Genomic DNA, 16,782 nt, shown 5'->3' with positions numbered 1-16,782 from the left:
GAGCGTGGAGCAAAAATGATCATTCTAATGAGTCAAATGCTTTCTTGAAGTAAACTTTCAATGCCATATTTACCCTCAGAAATATTTTTGTCCAATTGATTAATGGCTTCATGTCCCACCATTATGTAATTTTATTATTGTATGCTCTTTATAAAATCTCTTTCATTGTTGCAAATAATTTTAGGGACAAGATGGTTAGTCTATCTGCTCTTATCTTAGTGATTATTTTTAATTGGAAATTTGTCAGGGAAATTGGCCTGAAAATTTTCAATTTATCCACTCCTTTTACTTTTTGTTTTGTTTGGTGATTTCAATCCAATAAACTTATATGACTGCAGTGAACTTATTCAATACAAGAATACAACATTTAAGTACTCTTTTGAAAGTGTCATAATTCTGTAACAACTAGATAAAAAAAACTAAGCTTTTAGCAGCTTCATAGGGTTTTCTTGCAGTCCAAGGAATTTACAATGCATTCTGAGTCAACTACATTAACCGCATAACTCTAATTTCTCCTCTTTCCTCCTCCATTCATCTCATCATCATTATTCTCTCTCCCTCTCTTACATCCTTCACAAGATTCCCAATTTCTTTTCTCATCATTTCTTGCTTGATGCTTGCCATCCAAGTCACCACCATATTGCTCCTTCGGAATCCACCTTCGAGAATTATCATCTTTGATCCCCCATCCCCATCCAGCAAGGTGTGGTTCAAATGACTTTATTACTTTTTTACCCTCCCATGCACTAGGTCCGGGTCCTCGTCCCGAACCAGAAGCCTGATTTAATAGGAAAGAATTTCCGAGAATCTCATTCTCCTTACGCTTTTCCTTCATGTTCCGACGGGCCTCTTCTACTCGATCCAATTCTAGATAGAGTTCAGGATCGGAACTAGCGTCCCAATCTACATCATCGATGTGCATGTCGGGATCAGGCAACGGAATATCGCAGGGAAAGCCGTTGATCTCAGCCCAAAACCTGTTTTTTGCATTATCAAACGCCTCTTTGACAGCAGAATCTTCCCAGTTTGCGACATTGGAATAGATAAACATATTATTCTTGCCTTCTATTAGCTTTTCCCATGGAACTGAACCAACCGAAGCACAAAACTTCTTTTCCCATGCAGGAACTGTTGAAAACCCATTATCTGTGAACCAAAAGAAATAAATATAATCAAAAGAAAGAACAAAACCAAACCAAAGAAAGTGGAAACGAAAAGACACTTACCAGAAGACGGTTTTCCGTTATAAGATGAGGCCATTTCAATTAGACAACAAAGACAGAATAAGTTCTCCGAGGTTTCTTGTTTCTTCTAGAACATATATCCTTAGATTTGTACTTGCTTGGTATTTATAGGAACAAGTTGGTTTCTTTGGCCATTATTTTTGAGACCAAATAGAAAAGTTGATTTTTTAATTAACCAGATTTTGAAAATTAATAAATGTATTCAAGAGACATTAAAGAGAAATGTATATTTATGGAACTTCTTTATGTTGATTCTATATCAGTTAATTAATTGTATTGCATCACATGTTGACTTGGTTTATGAAATTTCGGATATTTCCACGTGTGTGCATGTATGTGACACAATGAAGATTGTGGATATAGTAAAATGAAAGAAATTTAATTTTGAGATGTCAAGAAAAAACATAAGAGTTGATATATTAGAGAAGAAAATGTGCGATAAAAACCTAAGTTGAGATATTAGACCATGGTGACTTAGACAAAAACCTAATTTTGTTATGAATATTTATATTAGTGGATGTCCATCTTTCTTCTTATTTTTGTTGGTGCACAATGAATAAAGATGGTGACAAAGAGAATAATAGAATAACGGCGCAAAAGAGATGAGAGAATAAAATGTTGTATATTCTATTAATGATAGCTATTACAAGGCTATTTATAAGAAAAGAAAATCTTGCCACATAAGCCCTAAAACAGACTAAACTTAGTGAACAAGTCTAAGGTACAAACAGTACAGTACTACAAAATACTAAAGTACCCTTACTACTAAACAGCTAAGCTAATGGGACCCAGAAGATAACATCTTCTGGTCAACGACATCTTCTGAGTAACCATCAGAAGATCAGCCCACATCACAACTTTTGATGCTCATCTTCTGAATATTGAATTACTCTTCAATACCATCCCTTAATTCATATTCTTCACTCAAAGCTGACAACGCCAATTCCATCCCTCAAGAGCAGAAATTGATCCGTCTTGATCGCCTTCGTCAGAACATCAGCCATCTGCTTCTGGGTGCTACAATGCACAACTTCTAATGTTCCATTCTGGACTTGGCTTCTCAAGAAATGATACTTAGTCTCAATATGCTTGCTTCTTCCGTGTAACACCGGATTCTTGCCAAGATTGATTGCAGACTTGTTATCAATCATCAGCTTCAGAGGCTTCTTCACTCTAATCTTCAGATCTTCTAATAGATTCAGAAGCCACACAGCTTGACATGCAGCTACAGCGCCTGCGATGTACTCAGCTTCACAGGTTGATAGAGCAACAACAGGTTGCTTCTTGGAACTCCAAGAGATAGGGCCTCCCAGAAACATGAACAAATATCCAGAAGTACTCCTTCTATCAACTCTGTCTCCACACCAATCAGAATCAGAATAACTCATTAACTCTGATTCTTCCTTTCTACCAGAAGGAAACAATATGCCAAACTTCAGAGTTCCCTTGACATATCTCAAGACTCTGACAGCAGCTTGGTAATGGGACCACTTAGGTTTACTCATGAACCTACTAACCAATCCAACTGCGTAGCATATATCAGGCCTGGTATTACACAAATACCTTAGAGAACCAACCAGCTGTTTGAATACCGTAGCATCAACATCTTCACCTTCAGAATCAGAGTCCAACTTCTGATTCATTTTTGACGGTGTAACAGCAGCTTTGCAATTCTCCAGCTTGAATTTCTTCAGAAGTTCTAACTCATACTTCAACTGATGCAGAATGGTTCCATCTTCTGAGTACAGAATCTCCATCCCTAGAAAATATGACATTTTCCCAAGGTCTGTAATCTCAAACTCATTCATCAGCACCTTCTTGAACTTCATCAGATCTTCTGGACAACTCCCCGTAAGCAATATGTCATCAACATACAGAGACACAGCAGAATCATATTGCTTCCAGAATGTTGCACATAGACTCCATATTCCATCTCACACTTCTAAAACCCTTGCTTCTTGAAAAATGAATCAATCTTCAAATTCCAAGCTCCGGGCGCTTGCTTCAATCCATACAGAGCTTTGTGTAATTTGTACACCATCCCTTCCTTATTCTTTTTCACAAAGCCAGGGGGTTGTGACACATATACCTCCTCTTGTAATGGACCGTTCAGAAATGCAGACTTTACATCCAGATGCATCAAGGACCATCCTTTGTTCGCAGCTAACGCAATCACCAGCCTGATTGTTTCATGTCTAGCTACAGGAGCAAACACCTCAAAGTAATCTAGTCCAGGTTTCTGAAGAAAACCTCTAGCCACTAGCCTTGCTTTGTGTTTACCAACTGATCCATCTGGCTTCAGCTTTACTTTGAAAACCCATCTGACGCTGATGGCTTTCTTCTTCTTTGGAAGTTCTGTCAGCTTCCAAGTTTTGTTTCTTTCTATAGCCTCAAGTTCTTCTTTCATGGCATTCAGCCAGACCTTCTTCTTGAGCGCTTCTTCTATACTCACTGGTTCAGAATCTACTAACATGGCACACTGAATGACCTCTCCTTCTGAGTCAACTTCTGTGTCTTGCAACATGTCAAAATCTGCAAACCTTCTTGGTATAGTTCTGACTCTTTGTGGTCGCTGAGCTACTTCAGAGTCAGCTTCTCCAGAGTCACCACCTCCATGATCATCTCCAGAAGCTTGTCCTCCAGACCCTATGTCTTCAGAGTTTTCCCTTCCAGAATCATGACTACCACCAGACTCTGGATCATCATCAGAATCTGGATCAGAATCAGATTCTCCATCTGACTCATCTTCAGAAGATGCTTCATCTTCTGACTCGTCTTCAGAAGATTCTTCATCTTCTGACTCTAACTTTTCTTCAAAAGTTATCTCTACATCAGAAGTTGGTTGAGACTTTCTCCAATCCCAAACTTCTGATTCCTTCACAATGACGTCTCTGCTGACTTCAACTTTGTTAGTCTCTGGACAATAGAGCTTGTATGCACCTGTACTGTGGTACCCTACCAATAACATCACTTTGCTTCTATCATCCAGCTTCTTCCTTCTAGCTTCTGGAACGTGTTTGTAACACACATAACCAAAAACCTTCAGATGACTAACACTTTGCTTCTCTTTAGTCCACTTCTCTAAAGGAACAATTTCCTTCAGCCTCTTCGTTGGACACCTGTTGAGCACATATGCTGCAGTAGCAACAGCTTCTCCCCATAGATTATGAGGAAGCTTCTTCTCTTTAAGCACACTTCTCGTCATATCAAGCAAAGTACGGTTTCTACGTTCAGCAAGACCATTGTGTTGAGGAGTATAAGGAGCAGTAACTTCATGCTCAATTCCATTATCATCACAGAACTTCTGGAATTCTGTAGAGTTATACTCGCCTCCACCATCCGTTCTGAGAATCTTTATCTTCTGACCACTCTGCTTCTCAGCCTTCACCTTGAACTTCTGGAATTCTGTGAACACCTCAGTCTTAAACTTGATAAGTGTTACCCACGTCATTCTTGTGAACTCATCCACAAAAGACACAAAATACCTATTTCCTCCAAGTGAAGGTTCTGGAAATGGTCCACACACATCAGAGTGCACTACTCCCAGAGCATGCTTTGCTCTTGGAGCAACTTCTGATACAAATGGCAATCTGGGTTGCTTGCCTTTCATGCATACCTCACATGACTTCTCAGGCTTCACAATCTTAGGAATGCCACGTACGAGCTTCTTAGAACTTAGATGCCCCAGACTTCTATAGTTCAAGTTCCCCAACCTCTTGTGCCACAGCTTACTATCACCTTCTAAGCCTTCAGCACTCAGACACTCTGTTTCAGCTGTTTCTACATTCACCTTGAATGTTCTGTTGATTCCCTGTTCAGATTTCATAATCAACTTCTGATTGGAATCATACAACTTCAAGAGGTTGTTCTTCATAACAACTGAGAAACCTTTCTCAATGAGCTGACCCACACTCATCAGATTGCTTCTGATTCCAGGAACATACCAAACATCCTTGATCAGAACAGTCTTTCCATTCTTCACTTTGGCTTTGACATTTCCCATACCTTCTGCATAAAGATACTTATCATCAGCACATCTGATCTTTGTCCTCCTTTCAGAGTCAAAGTCTATCAGCCATTGTTTGTTTCCAGTCAAGTGATTTGAACACCTAGTGTCCATATACCACCATTCTGACGAACATCTTTTGTCCGACTCTGAAGCCATTAATAGCACAGGTTCATCATCTGATCCTCCTCTGGCTATATTTGCTTCTTCTGATCTCCTTCCTTTGTTTGCCAAACAGCCTCTAGCAAAATGGCCAAACTGTTTGCAACAGTAACATTGAACTTTCTTCTTATCCTTTCCCTTCTGATATCTCTTCTCATCAGAAGTTGAGGCTTCCTTCTGGAATCTATCACCACGTCTATGCTTCTGGTCCTTCTTGACAAAAGAAGCCTTCAGAGCTTGCTCAACTTCTCTCTCAGAAGTTCTCTCAGTCAGACGCAACTCTTGTTCTTCTAAACTGCTTTGCAACTCTTCTATTCTCATGGTTTCCAGATCTTTAGAATGTTCAATGGATACAACAATATAATCAAATTGAGGAGTAAGTGACCTTAATATCTTCTCTATGATTACTTGTTCAGAAAGAGTTTCTCCACAAGCCTTCATCTCATTAGTGATCACAATCACTCTAGAGATATACTCAGAGACTTTCTCATTGTTCTTCATGTTGAGATTCTCATATTGCTTTCTCAGGGATTGAAGCTTCACCTTCTTCACTGATACGTCACCACCGTAACACCTGACCAGTATATCCCACGCCTCCTTTGACGTCATAGAATCAGCAATCTTCTCAAACACATTCACATCCACACACTGATGGATGAAGAACAACGCCTTTTGGTCTCTCTTCTTCGTCTCTCTCCGCGCTTCTCTTTGTTCTTCCGTTGCATCCGCTGCAACCGGAATATATCCTCCAGTGACAAGATCTAGAACATCTTGAGCACCAAATAATACACGCATTTGAATCATCCATCTATTCCAGTTTTTACCATCAAGAACTGGAAGTTTGGTATTCAAGTTGCTTCCACTCATCTTTAAACTTGTGCAGACAAAAACAGATTTCACTCACACTCACACATTGTTTCCCAACCCACAAACAATCAAGAAAAATGTGATTCAACACAACTTTGTTTCCCAGAAACAAAATCAATCACACAGTCACACAAACTCACGTTCACTCGTGTTTCCCTGTGTTTGGAACCGGAGCTCTAGATACCAATTGTTGGTGCACAATGAATAAAGATGGTGACAAAGAGAATAATAGAATAACGGCGCAAAAGAGATGAGAGAATCAAATGTTGTATATTCTATTAATGATAGCTATTACAAGGCTATTTATAAGAAAAGAAAATCTTGCCACATAAGCCCTAAAACAGACTAAACTTAGTGAACAAGTCTAAGGTACAAACAGTACAGTACTACAAAATACTAAAGTACCCTTACTACTAAACAGCTAAGCTAATGGGACCCAGAAGATAACATTTTCTGGACAACGACATCTTCTGAGTAACCATCAGAAGATCAGCCCACATCACAACTTCTGATGCTCATCTTCTGAATATTGAATTACTCTTCAATAATTTTTCATCTTCCTATTCCATAATTAATGTGTGATTTTCCATCTCCCTTAGGTCCTATAAATAGAGACTCACATTACAATGTAAAGGACACTTGAAAGAAGATGATAATACAATATTATTTTTTCTCTTCTCTTTCTCTCATTCATCTCTCTTTCATCTCTATATTGTTTTGGTTAATTTCATAACACATTATCAGCACGAAGCTCTCAGGTATGTTTATCTTTGTTTGATTTAGTTTCAAGCTATTATATGTTATTTGATTAGGATAATATCAATTGTAATTTCCATACATCCTAGAAGGATTGCAGGAAGAATACTAAAATATCCCAAAAGAATTTCATAAAGATTTTTTGATTTATTGATCTAAAATTTTATAACTTGTAATATGCTCATTAAAAGATTGTCATTCCGGAAGAATGACACACATAATTTTAATGCATCCCAGAAGGATGATTATATTTTTGAGATCATTGTTTATAACAAATTATTTATATAGTTCTTGAAGAACTTATCAAGCATCCCTGAAGGATAGCAAAACAAATTATTTATATAGTTCCTGAAGAACTTATCAATCATTCCTGAAGGATAGTAAAACAAATTAATTATATGACGATATAATTTTAGTAATATGATTTTGTATGACTAAATATGTTTAATTTTATAAGGGATAATTTTTTGATAATTATATGATAATATGTTCATATGCATATGTATGATTAAAGTGTTTAATCATGAGGTACTATTATATTTGTTTTAAATTATATTGGAGGTATCGAATATCGTTGTATTACACAACATAATTTGGACAGAAAATGTGTAATAGAAAAGCTACCGTCTTTTTTCTTGGGCTCGTACTACACTTATATTAGTACAATTGAAGCACATATCATTGTAAACAAGTAGGTTACAAATTATACTTAAATGTGTCGTTGGTAAAACCGGTTGGGTCATCTCGGATATAATATGATGCGAATAATTTGTATTGAAGAACCATAAGTTTCTTCAATCCAATCAATTTTTGTGTGTTTCTAAAGGAAAATAAAAATTTGAGAAATTGCGTTTTTATGACATAAATTGTTGCATCGACTAAAATATCATGCATATGTCTCTACTCACAACCAGAAGTTTGTGAAATCATTTTCTCAACTAATTAGACTAAGATCTTGTTTTCTGAATTTTTTAGAAATTCCTGTATAAGTATCCCATATATTATTAAAATTGACATTGAATATCATGTAATATATGTTCATAAAAAGAAAATGGACCTGAAGATCCATTCTTTAGACGTCTAAAGTTAATTATATGGTTGATACTTATGAGATCATCAATTCTAAATTATATATTCGAAACATCCAAAGTATGATATTAAGATATTTATTTGCATTAAGCCAACAAGATACTATATATTAGTCCTCCTTAATTTATTCTAATACTTCTCATCTAAGTGAACATTTGGATGTGTTGTGTATATTCCAATTGCTCCAATATAATACATTAAGATGAGTCATGAAAGAATATTGGAAAATATAATTAATATGAATCTCAATTTTGAGGATATAATTTGAGAAAATAATCAAATACTTGATTGCAGCCCAGTAGGCTGATTATCACTTGATAAATTAATTTTCCCAATATTAGGGGGAGGGAATAAACAGTTGAAATCATGAACAAGAAATTCAAATGAACAGATGAAATCATGAACAAGAAGTTCAAATGAACAATTTAAAATAAATTGTTGTCTTGATCCTCGTACAAATCAATATGAACCAAAAAGTTCAAAATATTATTCATTTGCAAAGTTTATGAAATAATATCAGCTGATAATACTCCACTCAAAGTGGATTCTCCTATTGGATAATATAATATTGCAAATGAGTTGTTGTTGCGCCTGAAGCGTGGTATGAAAGTCGATTCCAATGTTAAAAGTCCTCTACTAAGAAAAGAAACTAAAGATGACCCAAGTGAGGATATGAAAATGTTAAGAGCACTTTGACCTAATTTAATTTTCAGTTCCAGAAGAACAAATCAAGTACTTGAAATCTGAAATAAAGAGATCTCGATAAATTATGTCATGGATGAAATGAAACCGAAATTGAGATAACCAAATAAAGTCAATATTGACAATATCTTTGTATACAATATAGCGCTAAAAGTGATCAATGATAACGAGGATCATGAGTCAAAATCTATTAAAGATTGTAGACTAAGTGAGAATTGGCCAAAATAAACATATTCAATTGAAGAATTAATTTCACTTAACAAGTGACTCACTTTTGGACCTGTAGTCCGAACACGTCAAGGTGTGAAACTAATTGGATATAAATGAGTTTCTGTGAAAAAGAAAAATTAGAATGATATAAAGTTTGATTTTTTGCTCAATGATTTTCACAAAGACCTAAGATTGATTTTGATAAAACATATTCACCTGTAGTGGATTCAATCGATTTTTGATATTTAATTAGCCTTGTAGCACATGAAGGGCTTAATTTGAATGTGATGAATGTTATGACATATTATTTATATGGTTCACTTAACAGTGACATTTACATGAAACTTCCTGAAGGATTCAATATACCAGAGGAACGTAATTTTGGATCTCGAGAAAACTACTCTATCAAATTAAAAAAGTTTCTCTATGGGTTGAAATAATTTGGATGCATGTGGTATAATTATCCCCAGTAAATATTTACTAAAGGATGGATATACAAATAACTCAAATTTCCCTTTTATTTTAATAAAATGATGTGGAAAAGGATTTTCAATAACAATTGTTTATGTGGATGCCATAAATATTATTGGAACTCCTGAATAGCTTCCAAAAGCTACAAATTGCTTAAATAAAGAGTTTGAGATGGAGGACCTAGAAAAGACAAAATATGTCTAGGTCTACAAATTGAGCATGTGGACAAAAGAATATTTGTACATCAAGAAGGCTATATAGAAAATTGTTGAAATGATTCTATATGGACAAAGGTCATATGTTGTCTACTTCAATATGGTTGTTAGATTATTAGATATGGAGAAAGATCTTTTTAGGCCTCAAGAAAAGGATGAAAATTGCTTGGTCCTGAAGTACCATATCTTAGTGCAATTGGAGTACTAATGCAACTTGCTAATTATACACATCATGATATATCATTTGCGTTCAATCTATAAGTAAGATAGAATTATTCACCAACACGAAGAAATTGGAAAGCGGTCAAACATATACTTCGTTATCTTAGAGATGCAGGTTACTTGTCAGATCCTCACAATGGTAGATCAGAAACAAGTTATTTATTTACATGTGATGGTACAACCATTTCATGGAGATCTATGAAAAAAATCATGGCAACAACTTCATAAAATCTTGCATAACTATTACCACTACATGAAGTCACTTCGAAGAAGACATTTTAAGCAACGACTACAAAGAATATCGTCTCACATGTAAATGTCTGCATGAGGGGGAGAAATATATATGTTTTGAACTCTTTTTTCCTTCACCATGGTTTTGTCCCATTGGGTTTTCCTGGTAAGGTTTTTAACGAGGCAATTCACAATCAAAGGATATTGTACTCTTTTTCCTTCACTAGAATTTTTCCCACTGGGTTTTTTTTCTAGTAAGGTTTTAATGAGGCATATCCTTAATGGACATCCAAGGGGGAGTGTTATGAATATTTATATTAGTGGATGTCCATCTTTCTTCTTGTTTTTCATCTTCCTATTCCATAATTAATGTGTGATTTTCCATCTCCCTTAGGTCCTATAAATAGAGACTCACATTACAATGTAAAGGACACTTGAAAGAAGATGATAATACAATATTATTTTTTCTCTTCTCTTTCTCTCGTTCATCTCTCTTTCATCTCTATATTGTTTTGGTTAATTTCATAACAAGAGTTGATATATTAGAGAAGAAAATGTGCGATAAAAACCTAAGTTGAGATATTAGACAATGGTGTCTTAGACATCTCAAAATTAAATTTCTTTCATTTTAATGGAATTTATACGATTTTCATTTTATTTGTATAATTATTTGTAGAAATATTTTGCTCACTTGATAATATAAATTATCAATTAAAACCGTTAGATTAAAAGAAAATATGAGATTAAAATTTAGAGCAAATCTTTAAACCTACTCTTAAAGACAGTATAATCGAGTTGACTCGTGAACCTAACGAGTCGAACTATGTATAGTTCAAGTTCAACTCATTTAGTTAACGAACTTAGTTTTTACCTCATATTCATCTCATTTGGTTCATGAACCTAGTTCAAAGATTTAATTTTCGAATCAAATTTCAAACTATTTTCGAGTTGGTTCGGTTCATTGCCAACCCTAAGAGGAATTAACCTACCGCGCCCAATTATGTCCAATTATACTCGACACTCTCGTTTTAGGTGTTTTTAATGTTAATGTCCTCACTTATTATCACAAAATTTGAAATTTCCTGATAATTATCAAAATTTTTGAACAATATCAGAAATTTTGTTAAAATTACTGTTTTTTATCGTGTGGGGTACCTAAAATTTTGAAAATTTGAAATTTTTGGTAGTACTGATGCTTTTTTTCCCTCCTGTTTTTTATAACTTTTTCTTGTATAATAAATTCGGTAAAATAAATATCCGACATAATATATATAAAATTGTCATACATATATGCATAAAAAATAAACTACAATGACTTTTTATACCTTCTATTCGGGTTCAAACCCTGATCTAGGTTAAATATATCCCATGACGCACATAACTATATAAAATATTTATAATATTGTCAGTCAATCGTGAACTCTAAATCATAATAAACATTTAACTTCAATTATAATGACACAAATGATTGGTTTAAATCCTTACAATATTTATTTGTTAAAGAAATTTAATCATTGATTTTAATAATTTCAATCCAATATGTTTGTCATTGCATTTATTCAACATAAGACACATTTTAAACTATCATACCTTTGAAAGCATCCCAATACAACACGTCAGCCAAACTTCCTGGGTCGATTAAGACTCGCTTCACGCTCCAATCACGTATCTTCACTTTGATAACCATTGGATAACTCTCATGAGCTAAAACCCCCTCCATATCCTTCTTGGAAAAACTAACGGTCACTGAGCCAACCTCTTTCTCAGTCACCAGCTCCTCTAAAACATGTATTACCACCCGAGCATACCTTTTCCTGGATGAACTTGTTTCCCCTCTCCCAGCGAAACCACCGACAATGGTGTTGAGTGTATGCCAGGCTACACGAGATTCACGTACCTCTTCGGGTCCTTGCCCTTCTTTTGTGAAGGCTTTCCGAGTTAGAGTCGTCACTGGAAGGACTCCTACAATGGAACATCGGTTCATAACATTCGTAATTCAGGGACACCTACTAGCATTGGGGGTGTTTAGCTACTCATAATATTCGAAAGGGTTACAAAATAAAGTGTAGACATTACAAAGATTAATCAATTCCGTTGATCTTCAATTGCGGTTGCCCTTGAAGATCGTTCTTCTTAGAAACCCTTGTTAGCTCCCTCTCTTGTGTAATTCTCTCTTCTCTATAATCTAAGATGCCTCCCTTTACCATAGAACAAATCTAACTAGAAATAGGTCTTTCAATTTGCAAGCGAAAGGTACAAAGTTCCCCTAGGATGTCAAAGCACTTAAACACTAAAAAAACACATTTGATGTCGCGCGTGCCAACACGGGCCGTGTCAGGTGACACGAGCACCCATGTTGGCCCTCTTCCTTTATTAAACAAAATTCTATGCTTCAGGCCTCTTGGCACGAGCCGTGTCAGGTGACACGGGCAACCGTGTCATGCTTCTGTTTTTTCTTCCCTTGCACCATTTAGCTACCATCCTGACACGGGCTGTGTCAGGTGACACGAGAACCCGTGCCAGGCTTCTGTTCTTGAGAAAATCACACTTTTAACTTCCGCAGAATGTACTTAGGCTTAGCATCAATTGCTCGGACTTGTTCTCTTATACCTGAAACATTAACACTACCAAACCAAGCATCAAAAACACCTTAATTGTTATGTAATTCAAAGCAATGAAATGCAAAATGACCAAACGCAAAAACTGAAAGATTAAACATTGTGTTACCGAAATGATAGAATTTTTCCGAATGATTGATGAAAACGAAGTACAAATGGTGACTGATCACTCCTATTTCCTATTTGTCCTCTAACATCCTTCACATTTGACAACAACCTGCCCCTCTGAATTAGAATTTCAATTTCCTTCTTGAACTGGTGGCAGTCTTCCATGTGATTTCCATGTAACCGGTGAAATGCTCACCTTGCTCCTTCATCTTTATCCATTACCGTATTGGCCCTGTACAGACGCCACGACTCACAAAACAAGTTGAGATAATACACTTCTTTAAAGATCTCCGCCCTACTGGTATTCAGTGGGGTGTAGTCCTCGTCTCTTCCCGAAGGGCGCCGGAGTGGTGGCCCCTGGACTGGGCACTCTCTCAGCCTAACTTTATGATAGTCCCTCCACTGCACCCCTGTCTCGTCTCTGCCCCTCACTCTTTCTATACCATCTTGAGATTTCTTCTCCATGTTACTTTATTCCCCTTGATATAACATTATTCCCTGGTGATCACCTCGTCCATGCTATACACCGGATTTTGCGCCAGGAACTCATTGAACTACCTGACTCTAAGACCATACTGAAAATCCCCGATAAACATTTCTTGATTCGGGTGAGAAACCTTAATGGTTTCTTCATTAAGCCGGGCCAGGAACTCCCTGAGTAACTCCGATTGTGCTTGTCGAACATTGAACAGGCTAGTAGTTGCCACCTTACGATGCTTACTTGCCGAGAAGTGTTGCACCATTTTCTTGGTTAGGTCTTGATAGCTAACGATGGAATGACGGGAGGCTCATGTACCACCTTAGAGATACATCTTTGAAGGTTCTATCCATAAGCTTGAACTTTAACAAGTCGAAGCCCCAACTATCGCAATTTGGGTGTTGATGGCAATGATGTGTTTAAGGATTGGTCTTGCCATCAAAGGAGGCCAACAATGGAAGTTTGAAACTCTCTGGAACTTGGTCGTCCCATATCGCCTTGGAGATTGGTTTAGTATCCAGAAGGGTTTCTTTTGGGTCTCCATCCCCTTGGCTTTGTGCATGCAAAGTATGAAATCTATCTTGTAGATTCTCATTTTGATATCGCAAGGCTTCAACCACGGCCAACAAGTGGGCCATGTCTGGTGGCGGATCTTTGCTGGTGGGTGATGCCCCAGACATTTATGAGAACGAAAGGAAAAAGAAATGGTGGTCAGACCTGGGAAAGTTTTACCAGGACCGCACGGTGGGCGCCAAATGTTCTTGCTAAAAACACTAAAAGGTTGACTTCCTTGCTATTGTTTAAGGAGAGGCGCAAATGTATGGATTTTACGTGTCTTTGTTATGCCTTTTTTTACATCCTTTTCTCCTTCAGACGAATGTCTTTATATTGGCCTAGAGCAACACCTTATAGCCACATTTAAGGAGTGCCTTTTAGCGTCCCTATTCATTCATTACCCTGTAACGTCCATCGTCACCATAATCATCTGTAATAATGCTATGTAATACTTTTTCCTCTCTATCATCGAGAGCGACAGTTACAACACTCAGGCTTCTACATGTTTCGGGTTCTCTGGCCAGCCCCCGAGTACCGGCTCTATACCCGGCTTTAGGGTGGCTTCTCCCGCGCTTGTGTTACTATTTGGCTCCCCAACTACCAGCCATCACCCTCCGACTACATACTCAATAGAGGCACAATTGTCTAATCGGATCCGGCTTTCCATATAATATTTATTAGTTAAATAAATTTTATCATTGATTTTAATCATTTCAATCCAGTATGTTTGTCATTGCATTTATTCAAGATAAGACACATTTTAAACTATATAATACTATAACACCTAGGTAACAAAACCTATATCTCAACTATTTTAAAAAAAAAGGAGCCTTTAGCAGCTCCATAAGACTTTTTTACAGTCCAAAATTTTTACCGTAAAGTAGGAGTATAGTTTCTCCTCATTCCTCTTCTTCTTCCTCATCCTCTTCTCCCCCTTCCTCCTCCTCCTTTATTTATTCTTTTTGGATTCGTCTTATACTCATTATTAACATGAGGGTTCTTAGATCATGACATGCTATTCTATGAACTTTTGTAATTTCCTTCCCATGTTCCCTAATTTATGCTCTCGAATTTTTTTCTTGATACTTGTCATGCAAGTCACCACCACAATACTCCTTTTGAATCCACCGCTGAGAATCATAGACCAGATGGTTTCTTTATCTCCATCCTTTAGCCATGATTTTAAATTGCGGTTGCGGTCATTGCGGTTGTTGCAATACAAATTACGATCGTTGCGGCGTGAATTCATATTTATGAAAAAAAATATATTATATTATTTATTTTTCGATTTCACATGTCTTCTATTTCTTCTCTAAATTTTCATATATTTCATTAATAGTTCGTCATCATTTTGAATATCACTCATCCTTTTAAAATATATCTTAAATCTACGATATAATCAGAAAAGAAGGTAGATGCGGCTGATGCAGTGTTATGATGCGGTGTTATGATACGATTTTCTTTGTGATTTGCAATCACACCACAATTACGGCCTGATGCGGATGCAGACATTTCCGCAACTGCAATATTACGGTAGCATCACGTGATGCGTACTGCAATTTAAAACCATGCCTTCAACAACATAGCTTGGTTCGGGTGCCTTTATTACTTCTTAGTCACCTTCCTTCCCATCCAGTAGGTTCGAGTCTCCATCCAAGATTGGAGAAAGACTGTTTCAAATTGAGAGAATTATCGATAATCAAAGCCTCATGGCCCCTTTCTTTTAGATTATGCTTTGCCTCTACATCTCTATCAAACTCTTGATAGATTTCTAAATCCACACTTGTATCCCTATCTACATCGTCGATGTACAATGTTGGAATCGGGCAATGGAATGTTGCAGGAAAAGTCGTTGTTCTCAGCCCAAAACCTGAATTTTGCATCACCAAATGCCTCTTTGTTAGCATTGCCTTCCCAATTCATCACATATATTGGCATGCATATTCATATATCGCTTATCTGTGAACCAAAAGAAGTAAAAAGATTCAAAAGAAAGAACCAAACCAAACGAAAGAATGGGAAAACAAAAATACGCTTTACCATTTCACGATGATGAGATGAGTTTGATATTTTAAAGATTTAATCTTCCAGTAATTAATTTATGTGTTATTGCTATTACTAATAAATTTATTTGAAAAATGTAAAATTTATTGATAAATTAGTTTTTAATCAACTGGCATTTAAGTGATACTGGCATGCAATGTAATATGTTCGATTAAAACATCACTCACTCAACGTCAAAATATTTTACTGACGTAGTTGTTGATTTGAAATTAAAAGTTGACTATAATTTAATAATAATGTTCTTTTAAAAAACATAATAATAAAAAAGTTTAAATAGTCTTTTGATTTTTATAAGGTGGCATATTTTTTATTTTCGTCTTTCTATCTTATTTTTTTTAGAAATAATCTCTGAAATGTTAAATGATAACACTTAAATGTATTTTTAGTTTGATTTACATTAATTATTTTTCTATTTTATTTTAATTGATTTATTTTAACTTGGTATTACGCTGGTATTTGTTTATTTTGCAGATATTTAATTAATGGAAGACTTTGTGAGGAAATGAAGAAATGGGGGTTTAAAAGTAGCAAAAATGCCAAAAGGAAAGAAAGCAGCCCAGCCCACGTGAGCCCTTGGCCCACTTACAAGAACCTTGTGACGAACGTCACAATGCAAACAACAAGGAGTGACGAACGGCAGGCAGAGAAATAAAAGAGAAGTGACCCATGTCACGCATGACGAGCGGCAAGCAGTATGATTTGGGCTTTTGACGAACGACAGGTGCAATTAGAAAGAGTGAGTGGAGACGCCCGTCCTTTGGTGCTGTAAGCAAAGTGGGCCAAC

The 16,782-nt window shown here is 36.2% G+C and overlaps 1 protein-coding gene across 1 annotated transcript; it reads right to left on the bottom strand.

Moving 5' to 3' along the window:
- Positions 1–505: 505 nt before the first annotated feature.
- Positions 506–1,260, bottom strand: LOC131629830 (uncharacterized). Its single transcript, XM_058900629.1, has 2 exons — positions 1,227–1,260; positions 506–1,146 (listed from the first exon to the last, which is right to left on the bottom strand). Exons 1-2 carry the CDS (start codon positions 1,258–1,260, stop codon positions 506–508), a joined length of 675 nt encoding a protein of 224 aa, XP_058756612.1.
- Between the last annotated feature and the right edge of the window lie 15,522 nt (positions 1,261–16,782).

This window comes from Vicia villosa, unplaced genomic scaffold (genome assembly GCF_029867415.1).
Source record: "Vicia villosa cultivar HV-30 ecotype Madison, WI unplaced genomic scaffold, Vvil1.0 ctg.000621F_1_1, whole genome shotgun sequence".
Taxonomy (NCBI): domain Eukaryota; kingdom Viridiplantae; phylum Streptophyta; class Magnoliopsida; order Fabales; family Fabaceae; genus Vicia; species Vicia villosa.
The sequence above is the reverse complement of the archived record's forward strand: the minus strand, read 5'-3'. Positions and strand labels throughout refer to the sequence as shown.

Coding starts and splice junctions, on each gene's coding strand:
- LOC131629830 (XM_058900629.1), bottom strand. CDS start 1,260: ATGGCCTCATCTTATAACGGAAAACCGTCTTCTG. Junction 1,147..1,226: donor TAACGGAAAACCGTCTTCTG/GTAAGTGTCTTT, acceptor TTTGGTTCACAG/ATAATGGGTTTTCAACAGTT.